The sequence below is a fragment of the Cololabis saira genome, chromosome 13 (assembly GCF_033807715.1).
Source record: "Cololabis saira isolate AMF1-May2022 chromosome 13, fColSai1.1, whole genome shotgun sequence".
NCBI classification, from domain to species: domain Eukaryota; kingdom Metazoa; phylum Chordata; class Actinopteri; order Beloniformes; family Belonidae; genus Cololabis; species Cololabis saira.
The window spans coordinates 30,557,218-30,572,562 of NC_084599.1; the positions used below are offsets into that span (position 1 = coordinate 30,557,218).

Sequence of the window (15,345 nt, forward strand, 5' to 3'; positions counted from 1 at the left end):
GGCCCTTTTTGGGAGAAGCCAAAACAACCTGCAGTATAAAAAAAAGTGCTTGAGATCGCTAGAATTGGCATGAAGTGGTGTGAAGAAGTCATGAAAACAATCTGACTCGACTTCAAGGTCACAGCAGCAGCTCATCCATCTGAATCCCTCCAAGAGTCCGTGAAGCAGATGTGTGACATCAACTTCTACTTCTCTATAAACATTTGTCCCTTTCTCATCACCCCCTACCCCAGTTTTTTTTCTTTTCTTTTTATTTTGGTTATTAGTATCAAATTATTCTTTTGTCTGTGTGAATTTGGTCAATGAATGCACCTCAAATCGTCTTGTTTGTGCTTATGTCTGTAAAATCAGGACTCAAACTAACCACTTTGGTATTTGATCGTCTCTGACTCCGAGTTTCCTAAAACACGATTTTACATTTGAACAAAAATTAGGTCGTAATCTCTACAAGACTGTCGATGCTCAAACAAACATCTGCGTGAAATGTTATTCATACCATCTCAAATCTGGACAATAAAAAACGATTACGCTCATAACGCACAGATGAGTCATGACGCTCTGCTGCAAGGCCGGAGTGCACAGGGGTATACGACGCAGTGACTCATCCCACAAAACTAACGGGAAACATGTTTCATCAGCGTATGAACGTAACGGTCACAACACCCAAATACTGCTCAACTTAACACAAGATTACTGATATATATAAAATACTTTATTTTCTGCTTTCTGCCTTTCAGAAACTCCCCACATGAGCAATCACGGGTTGAAGCCATGATTCTGCATTTTACATCATTAGTATTTTTTATTTTATTTAAATAATCTTACAGTAACAGCAAAAGATACACATCTTAATAAAACTGTAAGCAGTTGCCATGTATTCGCTGTTTCCTGAATGGAGTCAAAATAATCATTTTATTCTGAAGGATCTCTGTGCGCCACGGATACGTGAGAAGTCTTGTCGTCATGTTTTAAAATTGGCATGTCCGTGTGTTCTTATTTGGCAAGGCAAACTCAATGTTACAGTTATTCTTTGAGGCACAGATGGATGGAGTTAAATATCTGAGCCAATTTAACCTTGTTTGACAGAGGAGCTGTGAGGAAATCAGACCGGGTGAGGGCAAAGGTCGACAGGACAAAGTACCACATAAAACACAAATACACACACAGAAAACACTGACCGGGCTCTGTGTTGTCTGTAGACGTGTACTGTGAGGACGGCATTATTGACAATAAATGATTTCTGAGTTTAAATATGCGAGTTTATGCAAATCTGCAGTGTTTTTCAGCAACAAGGGAAGCTCTTACATCTTCATTCATCTTCTCTTTGTCTCTGATACCAGCTGTAATATTGACTCAATGAGCAGGAGAGCAAACAAAAGGACAAACATTTACTCTCCTTTAACCGAGTGAGCGTGGGGGAGCATTATTGTGTGTGTGTGTCCTCTGTGCACCCCCGTCCCCTGTGTATGTGTCATCCTCTCTCTCAGCATTCGCTCCAACATTCTCAGGATAACTTCACTCAGAAACCATCGCAGAGTGAAAAGGAGTCAAGTTTTTCCTCTTCAAGTGCAGCAGGATCGACAGCAGGCGTCCACCTTCACCAACACGTAAGCAGTTTCACACAAAGACATAAGCGTGCTTCTTTTTCAAGCACAAATGAGACATTTCACAATGATCGGGTTTCTTCTTTCAGAGTTAGGAGGTCATTTGGGCACAAAGTGCATGTAAGTTGGTCAACTTTGGCTGGAAAGGTTCATCAGCTGGGGTGAAGTTTGTGTTTTCTGTCATTTCTTTTTATTTTACCAGAACAAAGTCGAGCTCGGAGTCAGGATCAGAGGATGAGGAGTGGAGCGGTGTTGTGTGCGCTGAGCCTGCTGTGCCTCCAGGGCTCTGCGATCGGGCAGGTAAGGAGAGAAGAGAAGAAAACACGGTGTACAGACGGTTTTCTGTTCAGGTTAAATATTTGCTTACAAAAGGTTGTAAGATTATTGGTGGTGCAGGAGGAGGCCTTTGTGAGATAAATGACGTGGACTGCCAGATCCAAATTTATGTGATATTTGCAGTCAATGCACATGAAGACCTACTGGTTCAGCTATACTAAAAGTGCCATGCTGTCTGAAAACTCAAATCCTGTCAGCTAAATACATTAAACTGAGCTCAACATTGCAAAACAGTCTAAAAAGTATTTGATTTGAACATTTTAAACAGGAGAGCAGCACTTCAGTCAAAAACTGTTGTGTCTCTTTAAATGCCGACTGAAACTGCTGACTACAACTGACTCCAAAGCTTTGTGACCTTTAGGGATGAAGCAATGTACTGATAAGCAGAGGTCGGGGGGAAAAGGGAAAGATTTAGGTGTTCACAAGATTATAAATCATATGAAACTAATCTTTGAGCAGAAATGATCCACCTCACATTCGTTGGGTCGCTACATAAAAAGGGTCCGCACTACTGTCAGTATTCAATGACATGCACCGTCACATTATTGGATCTGTAACAGTGATTTAAGCAGTTAGATCACCTTTTCAAGGAAAGGAAAGCATAGAAAACAGAGAAGAGCTGAATGAATAAATTTGCTTTGATGAAGACAGTTGAGGAAAACACTAGAGAGAAGGTTTTCAGTGGTATATTTGCAGTTTGGTCCAAGCGTTTGTGTTCAGCCATTTTTCTTTCTTCTCTTCATCCAGGAACCGGAAGCGGTCCAGGCCTTCTGCGATGACCCCGCTGTGGAGAAAGCTGTCCACAGCGCCTTGCACAAGTTCAATGAGCAGCTGAGCTCTGGTCACAAGCTGGCTCTTTTTCAGATACTGTCAGCTGGAAAGGTACAACGCTTGCAAAAATTATTAAATCATCAGCATACAGACCACTCAGTTTCAATGTACACTTTCACTGGGATACTCACTGACATCATAAAACAGTGCACAATGAAATGTTCATAATATTGTACTCTGCCTAATGAACAAACCTTATTCAAAATATTCTTAATTGAATTACTTTGCATGATGTTTGTTAAATTAGTGTTGCATTATTACTGAACTAATCGGGAAGTTACAGGTGTAGTTGGTGTAACTGCTCCACAGCAGCCATCAAAAATGGGAAATGATAAAAGGGATGCACAGAAAGGTGTTAAGACAAATGCACCTCTTGCTGAAATTTGAAATGCAGCAGATGAGGAAAGTTTATAAATGCTCATTTTAATGCGACTTTCATCAAAATATTTAAGCCTTTTAATGGCCTTTAAAAAAATCATGGCTATGTTAAACAAATCTTTTGAGCTAAGAGAAGTTAAATTTAAGTATAAACATAGTAAAGTGTTTTTAAAAAGAGGTAAGGCAGCAGTTTTTCAAAGTTTCTGCATCGAAACTAAAACTAAACTATGTGATGTGTTAAAGACCATCTCGTAACCGATTCCCTGTAAAAGCTCAGCACATCTGAGCGCTGTGAAGTCATGAACTGAGATTAGACCGAAGCCCTGCGGAAGATGACAAACAAATTCTAGGAAAAATCTCTGTGACCCTTTGATCTTTGGTACAAAGCGATTGTGGCTGTTTGTGCAGGGGGACAGCGGCTCAGCCGCCGTGTATTCGCTGAAGTTCACCAGCAGGAGGACTGACTGTCCCGCAGGAAGCAGCAAACCCTGGACGGACTGTGACTATTTGCTGTCCGGACACAAGGTAACACTCACGCCCTCCACACACACACACACACACACACACACACACACACACACACACACACACACACACACATATTACAATGACACAGACATCATTAATATACCTTGACGCTTCGGTATTAAGCAAAGCTGATGTACTACAACATGAATGAAACCTAATCTGCTGTGTTCTTCCACCAGGAGCCATTTTCTTGCAACGCTACAGTCCACGTGACAGAGACAGAAAGCGACACTAAAGAAGTGGAATGTGTTTTACGTGAGTGCTTGGATAAAGAGGATGATCTCATGGTTAATAGTTTGTCTTACAGTCCCTTTTTACAACATTTAGTTCATTATCCACTCACTGACTCTCTGGTAACACCACTCGTAACACTGATCCATGACGAGCCATCATTTGACTTATGTGTCCTTTAGAACCGTGATTCCCAACCCCCGGTCCCCGGACCGGTACCGGTCCGTAGAGCCATTACTACCGGGCCGTGGAATGGCTTGTGTTCCGATCATAATTAGGGCTGCAACGATTCGTCGACGTTGTCGACAAAAAAGCGATAATCAAAATTGTCACCAGACGTTTTTTTTCCCAATGGAGTGAGGCATCTCACTTCACTTCACCTCATACAATCTCTGCCCAGAGCCGCGCTGCAGGACGTCTCAGCGGAGCCTTTTTTTTTTTTTTTTTTTTTGCGTCCTCCCAGCGCAGCTGCGGGTAACAAAACTTCAAATGTTCGGGAGCATTTTAGCCTGGATACGGCGAATAAAAGAACACTTGCAAGTAGGGTTGCCACCCGTACCGTAAAATACGGAATTGTCCTTTATTTGAGAAGAAAATGTTGCGATTTGTCCCGTATTTTCATTAACGCCCCATACACACGTCTGTCACACACACACATCAACACTAAATTGATCAATAATAACACAAATAAAAGACAGGAAACATTAAGGCCAGCAAAATCTTTGTGGCGGACCTGCTGCGTCTGTGCCCAGATCTTTCTATGTGCCAGACAGCGCTGCGGGGAGGAATCGGGCTTCACTTCCAGGTAGGGGTTGGGAATTGGAATTAAAAGTTCCGTATTGAACCAATACGGACATATATTATGCCAGGCCCGGTTCTACGAGGGTGCATAAGCAAGCATTGCACCCTCAGTTTGTGTTTGCGTGCTCAGTTGAAAAGACGAAAAGAAAAAGAAAAGAAAAAATCGTTAAGCCTGATTTATGGTTCCGCGTTAAATCGACGGCATGGCTACGGCGATGGGTACGCGTGCGACGCACGTTCGCGTCTCCGCGTATCCTACCCCGTAAACTCTGCGTCGGTGCAACGCGGAACCATAAATCAGCCAGTGTCCGTCACTGCGTGCAGCAGTTACCTGCAGCAGCAAGACGCTGCTCTGATTATGGCTCACAGTTTATGAAAGCCCCAAATAAAAAAATAATTAGAGAATATTTTATGAAATCAATAAACAACTCCATCATCAAAATTATAACATAGGTTCAAAATATCATGCTTTGCATGTAATAAGACTAGGTAATATATTAGTTTCACCTTTTAAGTTGAATTATTGAAATAAATTAACTTTTACACCAAATTCTAGTTGAATTATTGAAATAGATTAACTTTTACACCATATTCTAGTTGAATTATTGAAATAAGTTAACTTTTACACCATATTCTAGTTGAATTATTGAAATAAGTTAACTTTTACACCATATTCTAGTTGAATTATTGAAATAAGTTAACTTTTACACCATATTCTAGTTGAATTATTGAAATAAGTTAACTTTTACACCATATTTTTCACCTGAAGCATTTTTTTGTCATATAATTTCAGCCAAAACTTGTTTAAATCTAAATGTGTTTCTTTGAGTGGCAGCCCTGTCATGGCTTGGCGGACAATAAGTTCTGGTACCCGACCGGACTGAACAGCGCCATGCACAGGTGCTGTATGCAGGTTAGGTACAGTCAGCTGCAGAGATGAGCGGACCTCAGCAAACCTCCATGAGCCGTTTCTTTACTGGTTGTTCGAGTAAAAGAAATGGTGATGAACAAGTGGAAAATCCTACCAAAAAGAAAAGCAAAAGCTTTAATCGCAAGTACGACATTATGTATATAAAATATGGATTTGTTGCAACGGGCGATTTGGAGGCGCCAAACCCACTATGTATTTTATGTGGAGAAACGCTCGGCAACGAAGCAATGAACCCATCCAAGCTTCAAAGACACTTAAATACAAAACATCCTTCTCTCAAAGACAAACCAGTGGATTTTTTCGAAAGGAAAAAACGTGAGTTAGATTTGCAGAAGCAAGTTTTAAAGGCCACAACATCAGCTAACATCGCTGCAACGAGGGCTTCATATCTCGTTGCTCACCGGATTGCAAAAGCTAAAAAGCCCTTTACAATTGGAGAGGAGCTAATACTGCCCGCTGCAAAAGACATCTGCTTCGAACTTTTGGGGGAAAAAGCAGCTGGCAAAGTGTCGCAGCGGTCTGGCAATTGAAATAGGCTGTTATTTTCGTAAAATGAGTCGCCACCTGTTGGTGGATAAATATATGCACCTGAAACCGTTGTAAAGTTAGTAAAACAATGATAGCCTGCATTTTAAAATGCATTGTTTTTTTCTAAAATGTTTATTAAAATTGACATAAATTGTCAACCGGTCCCTGAGCTTTTTGTTTATACTTCTGCTGGTCCTCGGCACAAAAAAGGTTGGGAACCCCTGCTTTAGAATACATGTATGCAAATATGCAATGGTGGGCGCAGGAAAAACAGAGATTGTGTAACACGTCAACAGCATCTGCAAATACAGAAAACACAATATTAACTTGCACCACGTAGACTTTAATCTCCTTTCCTTATTAGACGCAGTGTAGGTAGTAAACACGGTCTTTTGCTGCTTTAAAGGGATTGTGACATGAAAAACAAATTTTTCTTGATTTTTTGTGTTTAGTTGGGTGTCTTGACATCAATTACACCCAAAAAAACGAACCTTTAACATTCAGTGTATTGTGTGCTTTCTGGGAATTTCCGCATAATTATGCAAAAACGGCGCGTCTGGTTGGGTGGCGGACCTATACGTATAGACCCGCTAAATCACCGTCCCCTCCACCCAGCTCCCTGCCCATCAGCACTGAGCCGCGGGCTGGAGGGAGAGAGACGGCCACCGCCTCTCTCCTCTCCACCCGCGCTCTCCTTTTTTTTTCGCCTACGACCTCAGATCAGACGAGACAACCCGCTGAACTTAAGCATATTACTAAGCGGAGGAAAAGAAACTAACAAGGATTCCCTCAGTAGCGGCGAGCGAAGAGGGAAGAGCTCAGCGCCGAATCCCCGTCCGAGCGGCGGGCGTGGGAAATGTGGTGTACGGAAGACCGCTTGCGGTCGGGTGCCTGAGTCCTTCTGATCGAGGCTCAGCCCGTGGACGGTGTGCAAGACAAAATCACATACCATTGATCCACTGTCTGCTGTGTGCGGGGAGTTTGGGGGAGAGGAGGAGGGGGGGGGTTGGGAGGAGGAGCGGGGCAATGATTGACAGGAAAGGGGAAAAAGGAAGCGTTTTTCACTGCGCCAAAAACACCGTCATAAAAAAAGCCAGGCATGGAGTAGGCTACTGGAGTGAAGTTTTTCTTGTTACACCCTTTTAGACATATTTGAGGGATAGTGGCCAAGACTTTTAATAGTGCTAAAAGCATGTTAAAAATTATGTCACAATACCTTTAAAAGAGTATTGCAACTTTAAGGCCTCATCTCTAGCGGAGGCCTGGGAGTTTGAGGGGTCTATGCATAGATATTATACTTGTGTCTGCATGTATGGGGCGTCCACAGCTAACATCTTGAACTCACGGATTTGTCTCCTCTTCAGACCACAACATCGTTCCAGAGCGGGCCCCCTGCTTGGGCTGCCCCGAGGAGATTGATGAGAACTCAGAGGACCTCAGGGTTCCTGTTACTGCCTCTCTCTCCAGGTTTAACTCTGACTCAAACTCTACTCATCTTTTCACCCTGCATGAAATTGGCCACGCCTCCAGACAGGTACCGGTGGCAGTATGAACGCGAGAGATGACACGGAGGGAGGATGGTGTCCAGAACTTTTATGTATAACACTCTCCCCGTCTGCAGGTGGTTGCAGGCTTCAGGTTCAAGCTGAGATTTGATATGAGGAAGAGTGTGTGCGCCAAGGCTGAACACAATGAACTCCACGAGCTGTGTATTGCTGACATCGAGGATGTGGTAAACATATACTCAAAACACAAATAAGCATGGACATATCCTTGTGAAATCAAAAGAACTCCTTCTTTCCATTTAAAAAAAAATGTTTTATACATCAGGTCATAATTCATTATTTGGCCATTTCCAGTTCCTAAAATTAGGCAATTACAACCTCAGACTAATAATGTATGACATAATAAAGAGTGTCATCATCTATTTAACAATAAAAAGCCAAACTGAAGAACCCATCAGTGACAAACCAAATAATCTCCTACTGTTTCCTCTGGAATTAAGAAGCCGATCATCAAGTGCACTGATGAACTGATAATCACCAAAACCTCTGCCCACAAGTGCTGGCAGTTTGCTAATTTGGAACATTTAGGTGTTTGTTAGTATAACACCAAGAATGAACAACATCAGCAATTTGTTGTTGCCCATCTATCTGGGAGGGGTTATAAGAATCTTTACAAACCATTTGGATTCCATCAGTCTATAATGAGAGAGATCATTGTCAGGTGGAAAACTTTCAAGAGATATGACAATCTTTCCGGAAGTGGGGAAATACGATGGTAAGAGATATGAAACAAATCAAACAAACAAAAAACCTAAGTGCCACATCGGACGCTGCAGTTCTTTTAGGAAAAACTGAGCAGGTTCTTTGGAGTGGTTGTCAGAAGAAAACATCTCTAGAAAGAGCGTTGCATCATGGACAATGTTTGCAAGGTTTCCGTTGTTCAGAAATGACCATAGTAAAAACGTTTGGTCATAAGCTTCAGCTCCAAATGCAGCGTGTCAGCACAAACACACCATATCACTGTCAAGTACGGTGGTAGAGGGATGATGGTTTGAGGTGATCCATTGTACGCGCAAGTTTCTTTTTGCTACATCCAAATGTGCAGCCATCATTCAGACAACAAGATGGGGGTTGAAATTAGGTCATGCAGCAGGAAAATGATCTCAAACATAAGAGTATAAGTCTTAAAGATTTAATAATTATAAAATTACAAGAATCAAGTTGTTGCAATAGTCCATTCAAAGTCCATACTTCATCCTGACGGAGACGTTGTGGTGGGACATTAAAGGTTAGGCAGATGTTGGAAAAACCAGTCGGCAGGATTGTGAAAACGCACCGTTAGCACAACCAGCTTCCTTTAGACCTCTGAAGCCACACCAACTTTGCATCAGTCACTCATGATTGATATGATAGACTGATAATGTGGTTACTTTTCCACACACTGGTTCAGCATTTCAGCCAGTTTTTTGTGAAATAGATAACAGATTGTTGCTCATCTCTGACTGTATTTTGTGCACCTGAATCAGAAACCAGCAAAAAATCGGGCCAGATTTCTACCGGTCACCAAAGTTGTTTATTCTTTGTTAAAAGAATAATCAAGTAAATCAAGGTTTGATGAACTTTACGGGGCTCTTATTATGTATTTTGTGTATTGCAGGAGTTTGTTAACTGTAACTCTACAGTCGATGTAGCGCCATGGAGATTTGAACTCCCAGCAGTCCAGATGGACTGTGAAGGAGGAGCACTGCCTCCCACGGTGAGACTCACCTTTTACATGAAGCCAAACTTGAGTGGGCACTTTGTTTGATGCTGATTTGTACAATACCTGGTATTTATGCATTATGTGGTAGCGATTCTTGCAAAAATGTTACAGATAATTTAACTTCCATTCACTTCCCCATGTGTTAATCTGGCTTTTCTTCTTCTCTGCAGGTTTTCAGCAGACGACGTCCTCCTGGCTGGTCCCCACTCAGGAACTTCCTGTACAGACCTCCCTCTACTGCCTCACCTACACCATCAACTCCACCCTCACAAGCGCCCTCCAAGGCTACCAAGGAAGAGTCATCGGAGGAGGACCTTGCCACTTCCAAAAAGTCAGCATCGCCCACCCACTGCCCTTCCAAGCCCTGGAAACCTTTCAAGCCGGTCGATGCTGCTTTAGGTGCAGCTCCCACAGTCGCCGACTCCCCACAGCCTTCAGCCTTCAGCGATAAAGACCTGCTGAATTAAGTTTAGCCTTAGAGGAGTCACGTTCACAATAAAAGAAAAATCTTGCTCGTCATTTTTACGTTTTTAGGTTTCTTTGCAGACTAGCTCTTCGTTATATTACAGAGTTTTTGCAGAATAATTTTCAGAGATGTCATTATGGTATAATAAGATAAAGAGCCAAGACAAAAATGAATAAAAAAAATGAGTAAATTGGAGTGTAATCTATTGTTCAGCCTGTAAAACACTCATCAGAAAGCACTGGATCACAGGACTAAAATAAAGATCTACATTTAGACAGTTAAAGGTGGCTGGTGTACTTGTTTGTTTAAAATAAAACTAAAAATAAAAGGTGGTTTGATATCGGTCTCCCTTGATTAAATCAAAGTAATGTGTAACAACGCTCTCTGTGAAAACATGAATATGTAAATCTCAAAGGAAAAGAAAGTACAAATAAATATATATATACATACATACATACATATATATATATATAGTCCATATATATATATATATATATATATATATATATACACACACATACACACACACACACACACACACACATACATACACAGTATATACATACATACATACATACATATAATTATCATTATTATTAATATAATTATTAGCTTTTTGTAGTGTTGTTCAGTTTTTCAATACAAAACTTCTCAGACAGCAATCACACCATTTGTTTGTCCTCTTAAGTGTTAAAAAAATGTTTTTTTCAGCCAAAATCATTTATTTCTTCTAAGGAGCGGAGAGTCAGATTTGCCAAGAGCTTGACTGAAATAACTGAACAAATATTTTAAATTGTTTGGAAAAATCATCTGCCCTATTTACTAGTAAGTGAAACTGAAAAAAAAAAAAAAGACAGTCCTCCTCCAGGAGACCAAATTCCCAGGAGTTTCTAACTAAAAATCCATAATTCAAAGCGTAGGCAGATTATAGAAAATAGGTCCAACACTCAGTCTACTACATTACAGTTTTTAGTGAAGAAAATAGATTTGTAATGAAAGCCTGTGTACAAACTGAACAAGACCATGCAAAAGCAAACACACGCCAGTGAATGTTTAACAAATTTATTTGTACATCTTCACAGGACACTCGGATGACCAGTCAGTCAGGGCACAGACCTCAACTCAGTGACCAGTGAGCCGAATCAAAACAACATACATTCATGAATAAAAAGGCAGGTTAATGCGAGTTAGAGTAAACTACAGGGAGCAAACATAAGGCATCAGTTTATAAGGAGAAGGAAGGGAAAAAAAGCAATAGGAATATTCATCCTTACCCAGTCTCATGCAGGGAGGCTCTAAGAAACAATTCATTGGCCCATTGTACATTCATTTATATTATGGTAGGATGGTACAGTGTGATGTAATAATAATAATAACAATAATAATAATAATAATAATAATAATAATAATAATAATAATAATAATAATAATAATAATAATCTTCAAGACCCTAAAATCTGAAAACAAATGATGGATTGTCTAAATTAATATATCATCACTGATCTTCCTTATATGCCGAAAACACACAAATGTCAGTCTGTAACAGTCTAGCTGTGTTTTCTAAATACTGGGATCAATACCGGGATCCTCGAGTGCATGAACACTTGCTCAGCATGGGGAATAAATAAATAGAAAAAAAGTAAAAGACACGCAAAAACAGCACACGATAAGCTTTAAAGCAGGCAGCATTTACTGCATGTATATTGCACTGAGAGGGTTTTTCATGACGTCACACCTCCGACTGAATGACTGTGTCAGCAAAATTAATCTGAAATGATCGGACTTTTCACTACTTCCAACAACGAAGAATTTCAAACCTATTATGTAAAATATTAGATGTTATGTACCATGATGTGATTCTCCGTCTCCTGCTGATCAATACTGTAAAGCTTCATTTTTTTTTTTAATATATGGGTGTTGTGACACGTCAAAGGGATAAATCGTATTTCCCATCATGGATGAGGACAACTTCTGCTTACAAAAAAATTGTGAACCATCACAAGAGGCTCAGGATGACAAGCTGATAGTCATGAATGTTATTATTGTTGAATTAATAATTCTAACATAACTGTCATGTTACTTGATCCTACAATGATTCACTTTGAGTCTTCACTCTGAAATGAAGGACTGTGGCACCAAAATCATTCCATACTGGTATCAAACACAATACTTATACACAATACTTCAGTATTGTGTATAATCGGTGCTTACACACACACACACACACACACACACACACACACACACACACACACACACACACACACACACACACACACACACACACACACACACACACACACACACACACATTTAAGACGAACCCTGCACACACTCCTCTCCCGCATTCACATCTCAGTTTTAAGCCAGCAAAATACAGATGTGGTTGCAGTCTGCAAAATTTCAAGTAAAACATATAGTGGCATAAATGTATGAAAAAAGTTTCCAATCATTTATGTTTCCTCATAAACAACACCTTTTTTTCCCCACTTCCCCCTCAGGCACAAACCTGCCACTGGTGGGGAGAGAATTTAAAACATTAGACACAGTCACTGCCATCGCATGAAGACACGTGAAAATACATAACGTGAGTTCTTCATCGGGACCTGCCAATGAAGCCCTGCAGCCTGCACAGAGCCACCGATGCGCACGAAAACACGCTCACATCATTTGGAGGATATATGGCAAAGCGTATACAAGATAAGAACACAACAGATCCGTCGCACGTTTTAACCCGACGATACAAAAGAGAAGAGAAAGCAGCTGTTGCTCACACGCCGCTTCAAAATGTCTGTCATACATACTGGTTATACTGCTTCAGAAACATGCATATTAGGCTAACTCCCTAACTTTTATTGTGAACTTCCTCAATAAAAAAAGGCAGAATGAGAGCTACATTTTTTTTAAATGCATATCCCAACATTGTTTTTTTTTTGTTTTTTTTTTAAGTTTGCAACTAACAGACCTTACTGCATGATGCAAATCCAACATGGGCTTTCATTGTATACAGTGCTGCCTGATTGGACAAATCAAGGAAAAAAAAAAAAAAAAAAAGCAAAAAGCATCTGGCTTTAGAAAGGAAAATATAAATATATGAAGCACTTAAATACATTCAAGCCATTAATGCAGCCGACACAGCCCGGCTTTTCAGTACAACAGGATACACTGACAAAGTGCAGACTCTCTCTCCTCCACTGACGGGACCCAATTTAACGCTTAATGGACGATAGGATGATAATCTAGATATATGTACATCTAAATGTCCTTCTACATACGCTGCGTGATTGTAGGGTCCTAATGAAACTACTCTGAGGCAACATTTCATGTAAAATACCGCTTTATCTCCCAGAAAGAAAAATCTTTCAAAGAATCCGGTATTCAGCTCTTCAACAAGCAGGAATCGTCAAGCTGTAACCCTGTATAAACTGTTCAGTGTCACATGGTATGTCTAATACATACAAAAATATCCATACATTTTCATTTTGCATCAAAATCCCCCAGCCCACCCCTGTTTTAATACATTATAATATTGTCAGTGACTCAGGTCAAGCGCACAAACTGATTGCTGATTATATCAAATGTGATTGTGCTGTCTCTTTGCATTTTGGATGTCAAATAGCAAAACGATTAAACTTCCAGCTAATGAAGCTGAGCCCTATCAATTCATTTTGCATTTTCCCCCCACCATGAGAAAGTTTGGGCGGAGAATAATCTCATGCAGCTCTGTCTTTGGCAAGCAACCTCTACTACGCAGTTTTATCCTCAAATTTGAAAAACCTGTCGTTATTGCTACTCACCTATGGTCACGTCCACCTTTTTCCTGAAAATTGCACTAATACTTGTTTGATTGATAATTCTGTCATGGCTCTTTTATGGCATTTTGGCAGGGTCAGAGTCTGCGAGGCTTCACAGTGGGCAGCACTGTGGAGTGTTGTATTGGGACGCCAAGGCATTTTATCAAGAGGAAGACGAACAATTCCCCCGGGTCTCTGCTTACCAATAAAAAAAACTAAGACAAAAAGACAGCCAGAGACTAATAATAGGTCCCATAATTCATAAAATGTGAAACTGGCACTTTCACTCTCCATTGAATCCAAACAGGGCTGCAAACAAGCCACGATGAAACAAAGTGGGCTGCTGATAAGGCCAAAGTAGATGCTTAACATAAACGTGACAAAGGCTAAAAGAAGGCATCAGTAGTATTGAGAGTGAGTTAAACTCGTGTCGAGGAAAAAGAAATAAAAAGGGTAGGGGTGTCATAGGCGGTTGCACTTGTGGTAATCAGAAGAAGCTGTAAATAAATACATACAATTCCAAACATATTTACACAAACAATAGACCTTGAAATTAGGGTTTGCCTTTGTTCAACTTTAAATAAAGTAGGTACATAAATAAATGTAAAAAGTCATAATAAATCTGTATATTCTTCAGTCATTTCTAAGTGCTGTTTTTGATGGAGAGGCATCCTCACCCTGAAACTTCTGCAGGAGTCCATGGCTGCACCTCCGACGCTCCCGAAGGTGCAGCGCTGCTTGGGCGAGGCCCTGGGAGGCCGCGCACCAGCAGCTGCTCAGCCTCCACATTTCCTCATGGAGAGGATGGAAAGCTGAGGCCAGGTCACGCTCGAACTCACAAAAACGGTGGAAGACATCGTATTCGTTCCCGTACGTCGGCAGAGTGGGACTGTACAACAAATGTGACCGACTTGTATCACACAAAATAATTTATAAAGTTACTTGTGCCCACTATCTTCTCAGCAGGGATGGGATTGAACCAGAGTACAGCGCTAACATGGCCCAAGGGCAGCAGGTTGAACTTACTTTTGTGGCTACATTAAACACTTGGCAGATGCAGCTTCTTTAATCCGTTTGGTCAAACTTGTGGTTTTCATCTAAGAGCAGCAGGGCACATGTTTGACTTCATTTGGGAAACTGTTCCTGCGGGTGGGTGAGAACAACATAAAAAAAATAATGTAGAAGTCATAGTGGGGCGGGAACACAAACATCATCCGTGTTTGATGAATCTTCACAGGCTCATGATGAAAATGCATGTAGACCCAAGCAGAAAATAGTGCACGGGCATCTTTGAGACCGCACAATGCAGCAGACAAAAAAAATCTGACAAGGATGTAGAAAACAGTTTAAATTAAAAAAAAAAAAAAAAAGGTGTTTCAAAGGTGGAAAAAAATAAATCAAAGTGAAGATTTCCTGCGTTGGGGTGTTGGTTGTGTGTCTTCTGGAAAGGGGAAATGAAATTCCTTGAAACAATATCCTGCTTCTGCGCTGAGCTCCATAAATACTCCGTGGTGGGACTGGCAGAGTTGGTGGTGAGGTATCAGTTCAGTGCATGCTGTCGGATCGTGTGGAATATCCAGTCCATTTTGGTGGTCCACCCTCCATGGTGAGCATCGTTCATCTGCTTCATGAAGTAGTCCAAAGCCTCCT

General features: G+C 40.8%; 2 protein-coding genes across 3 annotated transcripts in view; one reads left to right on the forward strand and one right to left on the reverse strand.

Annotated features, from left to right (window-relative positions):
• Window positions 1-1,452: 1,452 nt before the first annotated feature.
• On the forward strand, window positions 1,453-10,241 carry kng1 (kininogen 1). Of its 2 annotated transcripts, XM_061738625.1 has the most exons (10): window positions 1,467-1,607; window positions 1,694-1,724; window positions 1,807-1,904; window positions 2,688-2,822; window positions 3,558-3,674; window positions 3,857-3,932; window positions 7,533-7,702; window positions 7,790-7,900; window positions 9,331-9,429; window positions 9,606-10,241. In XM_061738625.1, the coding sequence occupies exons 3-10, from the start codon at window positions 1,839-1,841 to the stop codon at window positions 9,900-9,902; spliced, it is 1,071 nt and encodes a 356-aa protein (XP_061594609.1). In that variant the 5' UTR covers window positions 1,467-1,607; window positions 1,694-1,724; window positions 1,807-1,838; the 3' UTR covers window positions 9,903-10,241. The 2 variants fall into 2 exon arrangements, with proteins under 2 accessions (XP_061594608.1, XP_061594609.1); XM_061738624.1 differs by lacking the exon at window positions 1,694-1,724 and having other exon boundaries at window positions 1,453-1,607.
• A 708-nt stretch (window positions 10,242-10,949) lies between these two features.
• LOC133458579 (phosphatidylinositol 4,5-bisphosphate 3-kinase catalytic subunit alpha isoform-like) overlaps window positions 10,950-15,345 on the reverse strand; it is a 32,540-nt gene continuing 28,144 nt past the window's right edge. Inside the window, exon 26 of the mRNA XM_061738626.1 lies at window positions 10,950-15,343. Coding sequence (XP_061594610.1) covers window positions 15,236-15,343 — 108 coding nt within the window. The 3' untranslated portion in view covers window positions 10,950-15,235. The remainder of the gene's footprint in view (window positions 15,344-15,345) is intronic.

Coding starts and splice junctions, on each gene's coding strand:
- kng1 (XM_061738624.1), top strand. CDS start 1,839: ATGAGGAGTGGAGCGGTGTTGTGTGCGCTGAGCCTGCTGTGCCTCCAG. Junction 3,933..7,532: donor AGAAGTGGAATGTGTTTTAC/GTGAGTGCTTGG, acceptor TCTCCTCTTCAG/ACCACAACATCGTTCCAGAG. Junction 9,430..9,605: donor GAGGAGCACTGCCTCCCACG/GTGAGACTCACC, acceptor TCTTCTCTGCAG/GTTTTCAGCAGACGACGTCC.